At 30.7% G+C, this 14,852-nt stretch overlaps 1 protein-coding gene across 1 annotated transcript; it reads left to right on the top strand.

The window, feature by feature from the left end:
• Positions 1–1,932: 1,932 nt before the first annotated feature.
• LOC130813607 (cytochrome P450 736A117-like) lies at positions 1,933–14,374 on the top strand. The gene is made up of 7 exons (XM_057679442.1): positions 1,933–2,454; positions 5,949–6,012; positions 6,281–6,331; positions 9,134–9,281; positions 9,400–9,691; positions 14,204–14,219; positions 14,328–14,374. The coding sequence occupies exons 1-7, from the start codon at positions 1,933–1,935 to the stop codon at positions 14,372–14,374; spliced, it is 1,140 nt and encodes a 379-aa protein (XP_057535425.1).
• The last annotated feature ends 478 nt before the right edge of the window (positions 14,375–14,852 follow it).

The following is a 14,852-nucleotide window of genomic DNA, read 5'->3' as shown; positions in this document are numbered from 1 at the left end:
GATTAATGAATAATGAATGAAGTACACAATGATTAGAGACTTATATATAAGTTTCTAATGTCTAACGGCTAGTATTATTACATCACGTGACAAACATCACTTGCTTAAAAACAGAACAGAAAACAAGTCACTGATATAATGATCAGCATTGAGCCGCTGACTGGGCTTCCTTGTGCTTGGGTTTTGAAGGGCTGTGTCCTACATCAGCATGGTTATTGGGACTTGGTGGCTAGGCCCATGTGCAAAGATTCCATTTATGTGGTTTTACATGTCCTTGGTACACAGGTTTGGTCTCCAAGTGTCGTGCAAAGTATGCTGACAGAAAGGGCGGTTCTGTAGTTTTTTTTCTTCTTCTGTCTGTATGCGTTTGTTGTGAGTTTTGCTTTCGTTGTCTGGGCTGGAATTACTTCCATTTCATCATGGTGTATAGCTAAGCTTGATTCATGCTCATGGGGTATCATACAGCTTAGCTCATGTACACGATGTTCATGCAATAAACCTAATCTGCACTCAAGTTGCTGTTGTTCTTCAGTTTTTGCACAGCTGCTGATCACTGATGCTTCTCAACTGTATCTGCTGAGCTACAATTGATGATGTACTTGTGATCTGTCTTATTTGTATTGCCAAGGCTCAATCCCCTTTGTTGCACATACACACACAAACAGATCAGGTTTGCGGAATATTGATCAGGTTGCATCACTTGAGCTGCTCCTATGTAATGAACAGAATCTGATCTGTTCTGTCCATTCGTGCACATGCTGCTGCTGGTTGCATTTTGATCTACACATGCCTGCTTGCTGCACTTACTGATTTTTTTGGTTGCTGTTGAACTGAAAATGACATACAGCTACACTAACCTGATATGACACAACCAATTGTTTGCTTGCACATGCTATTATTGATGAATACTACTCCCAAGTATATGGTCTTGAATGTGTAAGAAACCTGAGCCATGTCAAACATGGTGCAAAGTGCAACTATTCAATGTTGTGTGATTTTATTCTTCAATAAAGTCAGTATTTTGGATGATTACTCAAGGCAAATAACATATATAAACAAAAAAGTTAAAGTACTTCCACTTACTCAATGTGGTGTATAAACAATTAAACACTACACCTCGCTGCCTGCCACTAACCCTTATTGTGTATGCACATATTTTTATTACTTTTGTAGTATCTTTGTTATTTATGAATAATTATAGTTTACTCAAAAAAAAACTCTCATAAAAAAAGTAAGGTATAACTATTATTAAATAACGGAGTTAGTATTAACATTTTTATTATGATTATTGTCTTTATACGTTTTTACTTATTATAATTTAATATATTTTTTAGTGTTTTTTGATTTGTAAGTTTTTCTTTCTAACTTTATTTTAATATTTTTTATACTTATAATATTTCTTTTTTTATTAACTTTATTATTTAATAAAATAAAATAATATCTTTATTATTTATCTTATTATTACAAATATCTAAAAAATTTTAATTTTCTTAGCTATGTTAATATTCTATTTGAAAACATCATTTAATTAGAATATAAGGAGCACTTGCAAGTTGCAACGTTCACAACCGAGTAAAAAGAAGTTGCTTAAGATAGTAACAATTCATCCTAAAATCATGTAACCAACCGCCGAAAAACTTTTATTCTAATCTTAAAATCTGATTCAATTGAATTTGATTTGATTACTTTAGTCTATAATTCAGGTAAAAAGATACGAAAAACGTATATAAATATAAATATTTAAACTATTACTCCTTTGTTAATAGATTAAAAATTATTGTCATTACAACCATATAATTAATATCAATAACTAAACCAGTATTACGTGTCTTTTGGTGCAACTTGGGTCTCAAGAGTATGAATAAAAGATAGTCCTAGAGTCAAGGATATAATTAGAAACCTCATTTATAATAAAAGTGCAAAATCACAAACATGTCTAGTATTCAACAACTCTTAGACAATTTAATCAACTCATTTGATCACTTGAATCTTATACCAATTTGTTTATCTTCCCTTCTCTTAATCTTCATCCAATACAAATGGCACTTAAAAAATCCTTCCAGAAACAAAAACTTACCACCATCCCCACCAAAACTTCCAATCCTAGGACACCTCCTTAAGCTAGGTACTCATCCTCCCCACTCGCTAAGATCATTATCTCAAAAATATGGTGACTTAATGATGATCTACTTAGGCAAAAACCCTGCACTTGTCATTTCATCTTCTAAAATGGCAAAAGAGATCATGAAAACAAATGATGCTGTAGTTTCCAATAGGATTCAATCAACCATAACTAATAAGCTTCTTTACAATTGTAGGAATGTTGCAACATCACCTTATGGTGAGTATTGGAGACAAATGAAGACTATTTATGTCCTTCAACTTTTATGTAATAAAAGAGTCCTTTCTTTTAAGGGTATAAGAGAGGAAGAAACACTACTTTTGATGGAAAAGGTACTTAAAAAGGGTGATGTTATTTTTCGCCACCCCTTTTCATTTTATCGCCACCCCCTGTATTTGAAAAAATTACAAAATTGCCACTATACTTAAAAATTAATTAATAAATGTAAATCACGCTTAATAACACTAATAAGAATTTAATGCGTAAGATTTGTCTATATATATGGAATTCTGAAATGCGTATGAAATACGAATTCAAACACGGTACTATCTCTCTAAAAACTGGTATTATCTCTCTAAAAAGTGTTAAAGAAGTGGTAACCCGTAAATGGTTAAATATGGCTAACGAAAGCGACTATGAGTCGGATGCGGTACGTAAAGTTGTCGTTGGAAAATTAAAAAAAAAAAAAAAAAAGCGCACAAATCTGGGCGGCTGAACCATGGTTCAGGCGCACAGATATGGGCGGCTGAAACATGGTTCAGGCGCACAGATCTGTGCGCCTGTGAATTTTTTTTTTTTTTCCGTATTAATTTTTTTTAAATTATTATTATTATTATTGTTAGTACTGTTTTTTATTTTTCGTATTAATTTTTTTTTATTTTCCGTATAAATTTTTATTGTTGATAAATTTTAATTTTTAAGATTTTTTTATTTACGTAATGTTTTTAATTTGTTGTTGTTGTTGTTGTCATTATTATTATTATTATTATTGTAGTCATTAATGTATTTAATTTATATTATTTATATTTCAAATTTGCAGGAGTTTGAAAACTTTGGAGACAACGTAGACTACTCCGGTAGCTTTGTTACGGATAGAGAATTTATCTCCTTAGATGAGTTACATAGTTGGGCCGATGCGATAGCAATAACAATCGGTTTTCAATTTACACGTGCTTCTTATAAAAAGAAAGAAGGACGTTCTAGAGTTAGTGTCTATTTAAGATGTCACCGCTATGGTAATATTAGGGGTGATGTACATAATCTAGATAATATTGCCCGACCTGGTTCTAAAAGTAGAAGTTGCGGGTGTAAATTTATGATTGTAGGAAGTAGTGTAAATAAAGTAATACATTATGGTTCTGCTGACTGTAATCCGCAATACAACTGTTTGATTCTCCCGTTAAGGAAAGCATCGGGCGTGAATAGTGTAAATAAAGTAATACATATATGTTGGGTTAATAGAAATCATTTTGTTCAACTTTTAATGAATGACGATTCGTCCCCTCTACCGCCGATCCATCCAAGTTGGAAACAAGCAGCTGACAATTTCACCAAACATCTTGACACACATTTCAGTACGAGGATTATGCTCTGGAATAATCTATGCGGGCCACGTTCACAACCAACTAATACCACCGCTGACGATGCTGTAAATTTAGATACTCCATAGCATTTATACACGACATTCATTATAAATTGTATATAATCCATAATTATACTATTGTGTATACGAATGACATTCATTAACGAAAAGAAATGCAATAATTAATGTAAAATAGTTTCAGTACAGACTATGCAGGGTCATGCCCTTTAAAAATTTGCCATTCTACAAATAAATCTCTACAATCATTAAGGTATATTTCTAACGCATGTCGTTGACGGGGGTTCAAATCCGCAACCTTAGCAGGTAGTCTTGCCAGTGGACCGAATCGACTGGGCCATTCATTCAGGAACTGTAAACACAAAAGGATAATGTCCGTTATTAATTCATTAAAAAAAAATTCTGAAAAAAAAATGATAATAAAACTCACGTATTCAGATCTGCTCTGAGAAGAACCAGGACCGGAAGTAGGCCCTTCGTCCGGGGCTATGTACGGGTGTGAGCACACTTTGAACCAATCAACGTAATTAGGTTCAGCCTCAAAAGGAACAGAAGCCCGACGAAGTCCCTGCTCAACAAGGCGGGCACTATAGGGGAACCTACTCCATGCCTCCAAATATACAGCAGAAGAAGGAAAGGTCACGTAGTAGGTACCGTGTGCCGGTCGGACAGCCTTGGCTGGTCTAATAGGAGCGGAAGGAATAGCCTGCACGAACCCAATCTGTCGCAATGTCCGCTCCGGCAAATACACCTCCACAACATCAAAGCACGTGATACCCCCGATTACGGTGGTGCGTGGGTGATCATTCAGCAACGCACCAGCAGCAGAATTGTAGGGAGTCCATTCAACCTGCATACAAGCGAAGTTCACAAAAAAATACTATAAATTGAAAACAACATGCATGACAAAATGTAATGTACAGTACCTGAGTCTCCGTCATTGAATCAAGAACCTTGCGACAGTCCCTCAACCTGTCCAGCTCACGACATGGTTTTTACAGTTTTATTCAAAGATAAATAATAATTTAACAACAAAAAAATTAACATACAAATTTACACTAATAATTTATAAAACAACACATAAACATATTTATAATAATAAAAAAATAACAATCACATTAATAATAACATAATTAATTATAATAACATTAACATATATTTAATAAAAAAAAAATACAATCACAATAATAATAAAAATAAAATTAATAATAATAACATTAACAACAATAATAACATACTTCAAAATTTAAATTAATTATTCCTAAATATAACGAAAAAAATTAAAAATTAAAAAGGGAGGCGCCCAGATCTGGGCGCCTCCCTTTCAATTTTTTTTTTCTTTTGCATTCAAAACAATATATAAAATTTACTAAAAAATATAAAAATTACACATTACAACATACAAATTTACAATAATAATTCAAAATTTATATTAATTAATCCTAAATACACGAAAAAAAAAAAATAAATTCAAAACGAGGCGCCCAGATCTGAGCGGCTGAACCCCGGTTCAGGCGCCTAATTTTGGGCGCCTGAACCGGGGTCCAGCCGCCCAGATCTGTGCGCCTCCTTTTTATTTATTTTTTTTTTCTTTTGCATTCAAAACAATATATAAAATTTACTAAAAAATATAAAAATTACACATTACAACATACAAATTTACAATAATAATTCAAAATTTATATTAATTAATCCTAAATACACGAAAAAAAAAAAAAAAAAAATTCAAAACGAGGCGCCTAGATCTGGGCGGCTCTACCCCGGTTCAGGCGCCTGATTTTGGGCGCCTGAACCGGGGTCCAGCCGCCCAGATCTGGGCGCCTCGTTTTGAAATTTTTTTTTTCTTTTGCAACTAATTAAATTAAAAATAACTTACCTCGATTAATAATTTGGGGATTGTACTTAATTTTTGCTCCGAGATTTAGCTTTAATGAGTTGTATTTAGTTGTAGTGAGAATAATTTTAGGTGGAGTGTGGTATATATAGGAATTTCACCCTTAATGGCAATGTTGTTAATTTTTTATAAAGTAAGGGTAAAATGGTAATTTACTCAGGGGAGTGGCGATAAAATGAAAAGGGTGGCGAAATATAAGGATTGGGCTTAAAAATGATGGGTTAGTTGTAAATTTGAGTGATATGTTAGTAGTGTTGACTAATGATGTGAATACGTAGAGTTGCATTTGGGGGAAAATTTTGTGAGAATCAAGAAATTGGGGTTGATTTTAGGTTTTGAAGGAGTTAGAAGAGTTGCCTGGGGTTTTTGATGTTGGGGATTTTATACCTTGGTTGGGTTGGTTGAACCAAAATTAGCCCACATTCATTCCCCGCCTAGGGATGGTCATGGGTCCAGGACCCTCCCGGATCCGCCCCTTTTATAAGGGTCTGGGTCTTAATATTTTAGACCCATCGGATCCGGGTCCGGGTCTGGATCCAAAAAAAATTTGACGGGTCCGGGTCCGGGTTCTAAGGTGAAGACCCGGACCCTAAACTTTTAAATTTTATATTTTAATTTTCTGATTTCTTAGTTCTAATATAATGAAAACTTCAAAGATATTTAGGGAATTATGTCAAAGGTCTTAGCAAAGAAGCTCTAATTAGTGTCTGGAATGGTTTGATCATTTCTACTCCTTTTTTTTTTTTGTTAAAATTTTGATGATATTTGCACATTTGTTGTACATGTATAATACTTTGATTGTTCGCCGAGAATAAAGTTTAATTACAGTGTTTATTGTTTAATTCTAATGGTTTTGGAAACTATGGAGGCGGCGATATTCTAATTTTGGTTTGTTTTTAGGTACTGAAATAATTTGATTGCGCATTGAGTTAAAGTTTCAATTATGATGTTTATTGTTTAATTCTAATGGTTTTGGAAGTTTACGGAGTGTGATACTATTTATGGACTTGTTTCTGAGTACTGAAATGAATTGTTAAATTGGTGTATCGATTGATAACTTTCTGTGACAAGTGTTTGTAATACGATAATAAGTTGCTTACAAAAATATAAAAAGATTCGAAAAAGGTTCAATTTTGACAAATCAAAGAGGCTTTGTATAAGACCCATTAAGGACCCTAGACCCTGTCAGATCCGTAGGGTCCGGGTCTGGGTCTGAAAATTTTGGACCCTTAGGGTCCGGATCCGGGTCTGGATCCAAAAAAAATAAAAGGGTCCGGGTCCGGATCTGGCCAGACCCGCCCCATGACCATCCTTATCTCCGCCCTCTCCAAGACTTTTCCATTTCTATTTTCCACTTTATTATCCATCACTTAAAATTTTAACTTTGATTTATGGGTATTGTTATAATTCGCCACTCTTTTCATTTTATCGCCACCCCCTAATTAAATTACGAATTTGCCCCTTGACTTTAAAAAATTACGAATTTGCCTGTTGGACTTAATAACACTATTATCAACTAAATTAATAAAAAATACTTTATATTAAAATTAAACATTCAAATAAATTATTTAAATTCAAAACTAATTATTATAATAATATTATCATAATATAATATTATATTAAAATAAAATACTTTATTACAACATTTATTTAAATAACAATAACCTAAAAAATAAATTTATGAAACAAAAAAAATTTCATAATTCGAAATTAAAAAAAAAAAAATACTAGTCGCACAAAAAGTGCGACAGTACCTAGGTCGAGTCGCACAAAAAGTGCAACTCGATATAGGTACAGTCGCACTTTTTGTGCGATTGGTAATTTTTTTTTGTAAATTGTTATTAATTTTATTTATATTATTATTGCTATTATTATTGTTGTTGTTGTTGTTGTTTTTGTTATTATTATTATTATTATTTGTAATCAATGGAGTTAGAAAGATATTATTTAGAGTTATGTTTTTTTTTTCTTCATATTACAGGAAAAGATGATACAGGTTAATGATATTTTTTTTAAAAATAAGTTTTTCAATTTTTTCATAACTAGTTATTTTTGAAAAAAATATAAAAGAATTTAAAAACTCATAATTTGATTCCTTAACTTGAACCAAACAGTCACAAAGGGAATCAATGAGTAGTTCATTCCGCTTCCTGAACACAGCCAAACGACTAGGCTAAATTAGGGGAATCCATTCATTGCTCCTTTATTCCCTTTCCTCATTCCATTTCGATTTCCCTGTGCGAACCAAACGACCCCTTAATGATTTGAAGCAAAGGTTCGATAGGTGTGCTAAAAGGTTTGATTTATTGTTAGATGGGATACTTAGTGAGCATGAGTATTTGGATGATCAATCAAATTGTAATGATGAGAACAAAACTAAGGATCTTATAGATGTTTTACTTGATGTTCACAAAAAGAAAATCCAACTGTTGAGAGAGATACCATCAAAGCTTTGATATTGGTAAGTGTGATTTATGTATTAGTATGTTATGAATTCACTTTTTATTTATATGAATTTGTAGTTATGTTTAATGTTAAGAGTGAATTATGATTAGGGGAATAAAGATTATAGAAGTCCTATTAACTTTTTGATTTTTTTAAAATTAAGGTCCTTCGTCAATCATTAATGATAAAATAGAGACTGAAATTTAACGTCGGTAGATTTTCAAACTCTAACCAACAATATCACAAATAGGCATTTTACCAACTGAGCTACACTTGATTGAAAAACTATAAAGAATATTAATGTATGAGGCCCTTTTTTAAGGGGGATCTAGGCTGTCAGGCACCTTGAATTGCATAGAACCGCCCACTGGTCATGATTAAGCTAATTGTTACCCCTTCCATTGGCTTTAAGTTTCTTATTTGCTTCTGCATACTTATTAATTAATGTACTAATGCAATTATTAATTTCTTTGATTGTATATAAATAAAAAATATATAAAGTTTGATATTAATTAGATTCTTTGAATTGAATCCAACAAGATCCCACTTAAATATATTAATATTCATTTATTAAAAATAATTATCCAAACTAAGAATGATCGATAAAGGGGGTAAGATTCCATATAGAACAATAAAATAGGGTATTATCCACCATCAAAACCTTTGCTAGATGAGAGTCTAGGCGAGACTCGAGAGCAATGAATAGTATTGAGAGTTGTAATCTTGTATTTTTAGATCCGTTCATCTCACAGAAGTACGAAACCAATAAGTTGATCAAAGTCATACCCTCATAGGTGTCTTTGATAAACGATGACTTTTATTTAAATATTTGTTGGTTTTTAGCTTTTATAATTTTTTTAACCTTAATTTGCTATAATGAGTAGTTTTTTCATTGACATGTGCTTTTGTATTCATTTTTTTCTAATAAAAAGGATACAACCATTACTAAATATTACCTTAAAAGTTAGCTTAAGCAATTAACTTATCAATCAACCATTTTGCCAAACATACCTTAACAATGTTACAAGAATTTAATCAATATTGATTCATGTAATATAAGACGTATTTGCAGCGGAAACAGATAAATCATACAGTGTATTAGAATGGACAATGGCAAAGCTTTTGAAACATCCAAATGTAATGAAAGAAGTACAAAGAGAGATAAGAGGATTCGACAAAGACAAAGATCATATAACCGAAAATGATTTGGAAGAAATGAAGTACTTAATTAAAAGCAGTTATCAAAGAATCATTGCGATTGCACCCACCAAAACCCTTATTAGTATCTCCTGAATCAACCGAAGATATAAAAATCAATGGGTATGACATTGCTGCAAGGACTCGTGTTATGATCAATGCATGGGCAATTACAATTCATAGAGATCCCGAAATATGGGAAGAACCTAAGGAATTTCGGCCTGAAAGGTTCATGAATTCTTCAATAGATTTCAAAGGGCATGGATTCGAGTTAGTTCCCTTTGGAGGTGGAAGAAGAATTTGCCCTGGAATATCCTTTGCATCAATTATAATTGAGCTTGTTTTAGCAAACCTTATGTACAAGTTTAATTGGACGTTGTCTGATGGAGTTCAATGTGATACGTTGGATATGTCTGAAACCGTTGGTTTAACGGTAAATAGAATTATTGATTGAGTTCAATTATTAGTTTATATTTTTGATTGAGTTTCTTAACAAAATCATATGCCATTAATACAATAATTATTTAATTTTATGAATTAAGTAGGAATGCTCAAGTCTTATTATTTTAAAGATATCTAATTATGTTGATGTAGATTTTGTATAATTAGAATTATTGGGATATAGTCTACGTTCCAAAATCTTAATATTTCAAAATTGGAAGATGTTAAGTTCGGGAATGAGATTTTATTTAAAAATTATATATTTGATTCAAATTTAGCGTTTGACAAATTAAAAAATTTTAAATTTAAATTTGAATCAAATTCGTCATTCTTATACAAGCAGTTAAAAATAAGCATTTAAAAATGACTTTTTAAATTTTATCATTCTCAAATTCTTCATTAATAATTTCATAATTCAAATCTACAATTTAAGTGAAAGGTTGTTTTTTAGAACACAGCCTAACCCAATTTTCAACTGTCTAAGAAATTACCATTCAAACACTGATCTTATCTTTAACTTTTCTCTAACTATTTTAATCATTTATTCATAAGTCATACTCCTATCATAATAATAATAATAATAATTGGCTCTTTTTTTTTTAAATGACTCTTTGGTTTTGGTCTTGTCAAGGTGGACATGTCCTCCTGACATAGGTAGCTCAATTTATTGGCTTCGCCTCTATGTATAGCTTTTTGAGGCTTCCCGCTCACCTTCCTTGCACATGAAGAGTGACACTTTGAAACCCTTTTTAGAAGGTGGACTCTGTATTCATACTGATGCAAATGTAGGGAGATAAGCTGGAAACCTAGAGGTCTTTGTCCCTTGTATCCCGTTTTTTGGATTGGGTAATATAAAAATCATTTCTTCGAATAATAATAATAATAATAATAATAATTTATAATTGTTGATTATGCGCGCATGATTCATAAATAGTGAATGTATCATCATATGATCTGTTATGCTCCTATTTGTTTAAAATTAAATATGACTAATACTTCTGAAATACTTATTACATTATGATTATTAATACTATTTATCATCTAAGCTTATTTAATATATTGCAGCTATTGTGTGTGCAGAAATATACTCAAGTAGGATTTTATTTAGTCATTTAATCGCATATTTTCATGATATTAGTTTTTTTACAATTTTTATTATGTATAATTTAATATATAAGTAATTAAAATAATGCATTGAAATTACGTAAAAAGTCAAATGTAGTAAGTATAATGGAACAGATAGAGTACTTAATATCATGATTTGATCAGTTGATTGGTATGTCGTTAATCGTAACTAGTCATACCAGTCTCATTCAAATTGCCATAATTTTTAGGAGTATATTAATTTGTTTTTTCTCCTATTTATTAAATTAATAGTCTCATTTGATTTTTAACACAGTTTATCGATCACTTTTAATTTGTTTTTTATTTTTAATTTATAAGTTATAAAATAGTCAAATGAGATCTTGTTTAATTCCTTTTAATGCAAAGATCATTAATATCAACTTTTTATAATTTTTAATTATGCATAATTAGAATTTTTAATAATAAAATTACAATGTTGGCAAATATACCCAATCAAATAGGACTATTAAGTGAATAAGAGGAAGTATAATAAACTTCTTTTACTTTTATTTTTAGATATGACATCATCACTTTTACTCCTTTATATTCACTCTTTATATCTAAATATCCCAATACTTTACAAACTATATTTAATTTCTTAAATTTTATGTTAAAAATAAATAAAGCTAAATGACTCAAAAATGAGGGTATTTATTATGGTGTACCATAGTGTAAAATTATTGCCAAAATTTCCTCTAAACTTTGTTTTCCATTTGCCGAAAGATAAAAATTAGTTAGCTATGATGGATACATAATAATATAGTAAGTAGAATATGGGTGCTACATAATAATTTAGCATAAATAATATTAAGAAAATCCCATATAATAGCATTGAACTTTTATAAAATGTTAATGGTAGTATTTTTTTTTTTTAAGATTTTTCCACATGATAGTATTTAATTTATGTCTTATCTAACTGCCGTAGCATTTTCCGTTAAATTTTTGTTAATTTCTGTTTACTTCACCATTTTGACGTTTTCATTCTTATTAAGTGTTGGTTGTTATTTTTATAATTTGCCCTAAATCATTTTTATGATCTCAAATGTTTAATTCACCATTTTGACGTTTAATTCACCATATAATTTATCAATGCTCTCAAATGTTTAGGGCAAATTATAATGACAACAACTAACACTTAATAAGGGTAGAAACATCAAAATGGTGAATTAAATGGAAATGGTGGAAACATCAAAATGGTGAATTAAATGGAAATGGATAAGAATTTAACGGAAAATGCTGCGCCAGTTGGATAAGGTATAAACTGGATGCTACCACGTAGAAAAATTTTACAAAAATGCTACCACTGACGTTTCATAAAAATTTAATGTTATCATGTGGAATTTTCCAAAAAATAAACTTACTTAAGATAATAGAAATCAAACCAGACTAAATAGAGCATAAAATTAAAAATACAAAATAACAAAAACATAATCGAATTCGGGTGAAAAAAAAATAAATGTGTTCACAATTGCAAATCAAAGACTATATATCAAAATGATCTAGGTTTAGCGTTGGTAAACACTCAAAACTAGAACGTAACTAACGAAAATTAAAAAAAAAAATCGAAAGTGAAGTAGATATTAATTAAACATTTTAGTCTCTTGAGAGACGTCTCTCAGGCCAAATTCATTAAAACTAAATGTCTACTTATATTAATCTTAATGTTTATTTACCATATCCTTAAAACTTATTCACATGTATCTTAAATGTCTACTTACATTATTTTTAATGCCTACTTATAACATTTCAAAAAATATATATTGGACTAGTCCAATTAAAGATGATCTCTCACAAAAATTTGTGTTCATTAAGTTTCTCTCATAAATTTAGAATGATAAGGAAGTGGAGTAATAATCATACTTCATCATTTTTTTAATACTCACTACATTGCGGTTATCAACACTATTCTTCCATTACAAAAAATGTTACACCTACCTACGCTTAAAAATACAGTTAGACACGCTTATATTTGAGACTGATAAATTTAGCCACTCTTAGTTAAGCGTGCTCTCTACTTGTGTTGGTAAATATTTAGGCACGCTTAATAAGCGTGGCTAAAGGTGCTAATATGCGTGGCTGGTAGCACTTTCAGCCACGCTTATATATGTTGAAATCTTTCCTCACTTGATAAGCGTGACTACATAATAACATAGACCATTGTTTTTCTTTTTGTTTTCCCACACAAAAAAGTGTGACTAATAAAGATATTTAACATCTCAATTAATTATGGCGGTAAATTCATTTTAATATTTTTAATAATAATAATAATAATAATAATAATAATATTAATATTAATATTAATATTAATAAATTATTATTATTATTATTATTATTGATTGACCCTTCATAAGAAATGCATCAATTACAATTTCACATCTATAATAATAGACGTGTTCACATCAATTACAATTTAGCTTCTCCTATTCTTCTTCTTCCTTACTTCTTATTTGTGATTTTTTTAATTTGTGTAATTAATTTCATACTTCTTGAATTTGAGTTAAATGTATTGAATTTTATTGTGGGTAAGAATTAAAATGATGATTTAAGCATGTTTTAATTTAGGGTTTGAATTGGGAGTGAAGATAATTGTGAGTTGAACATGAATTTATAAAATTTGTTATGGTTAGAGAAGTAATGGTGAGATGAACATGGATAAACTAGAATTTATATTAGGGATGAAAACAAAAATAGTATGTACTACTTTTGGTGTTTTGGTGGTATTTTATGGTTAGGATAGCTTTGTGAGCAACTCTACTTCCTTTTATTTTTTACATAGTTCTATGTTAAAATGTTGTCTTACTTTGTTATATTGATGTTGGATGGGTAAAGACTAAATGCACTTCCTTTGCCAAATAATGGTTTAGAAGTATTATTAATAGCAAATCATGAGAACTTATGGATGTTGAAGTTGATTAGAGTTATGGTTAATATTTAGTTGACTTGTTGTCGTTAGTGATATTACAAGTATTATTATGATCCTTAGAATAATAAGTCTTAGTTCTATTTATATCTTTGCTATATGTATAATGATACTTAAGTAATGTTAATCGCATTAATATTTCAAATTCGATTGTCACATCTTTAATTCTTTCACAACAAAGTTCTCCTTATAATTATTTTATTATTGAATATTTGGGTAGTCAGTTGGTCTAAATAGGCCTTTATTTCAAGTTATAAACTAGAATGGCATGTTGTTTTATATAAGCTTAAGTATACTTGATGAGTGCTGGGATGTGTTAATGTGCAAAAATTTGTGGATGATTTAAAGGGTACTTTTAATGAGATTAGTAGACTTATAAGACCTACTTTAAATTTGGTAGGTGCTCACTTCATAAGAGGTTATAAAACCTTGTGTTGGTGATTGTTTTGATTTTCGCAGATACTAGCAGCATCAGGTAAGTACACGCAGTAACTGACTCTTGCATGCATCTTGAATATGTTTTCTTTGCGTAACAATATTATATGAGTTACGTTGACTATGATTTGCTATTAAACATTATTAGGTTATTGTTTCAAGTGTGGATCGATTTGTAGAGATGGTATAGAATGAGTTTTGATGTCGCGAGAGTGGAATGTTGGATTATATGAGATGGAATGAGAATGATTCCTTATTGATAAGTTTTGAATTATGTTTTATGAATGGGGATGAGTCCCTTATTGATGAGATATTAAGTTGGTTGTTTATTGTGACTCCACTGGATTGGTACCCCAGTTGGTTTAGTTCCCGGAGGCATGGATCATCTGTATATGATCGCTATACTGGGTATGATCATACTTTGTCATTGGGTGCCGACATGGCAATCACTGTCTTTGGCTGAGGTGTTGCCATGTGGGTCTTGCAAACCCCAATATGGTGACCTCTTGTCACATAAGAGAATATATGAAATCAAAGAAGAAAAGGAAAATGGTGAAGGCATTGAGAAGTACGTTGAAATGAGAAATAGTTGGAGCTGATACTTACATAGTGGAATGCCTCCTTTACCTTGTTATGTGGATATTGATTGTTGGTTATAAATATAACATGTTGT

Source organism: Amaranthus tricolor, chromosome 5 (genome assembly GCF_026212465.1).
Source record: "Amaranthus tricolor cultivar Red isolate AtriRed21 chromosome 5, ASM2621246v1, whole genome shotgun sequence".
Taxonomy (NCBI): Eukaryota; Viridiplantae; Streptophyta; class Magnoliopsida; order Caryophyllales; family Amaranthaceae; genus Amaranthus; species Amaranthus tricolor.
The sequence above is the reverse complement of the archived record's forward strand: the minus strand, read 5'-3'. Positions and strand labels throughout refer to the sequence as shown.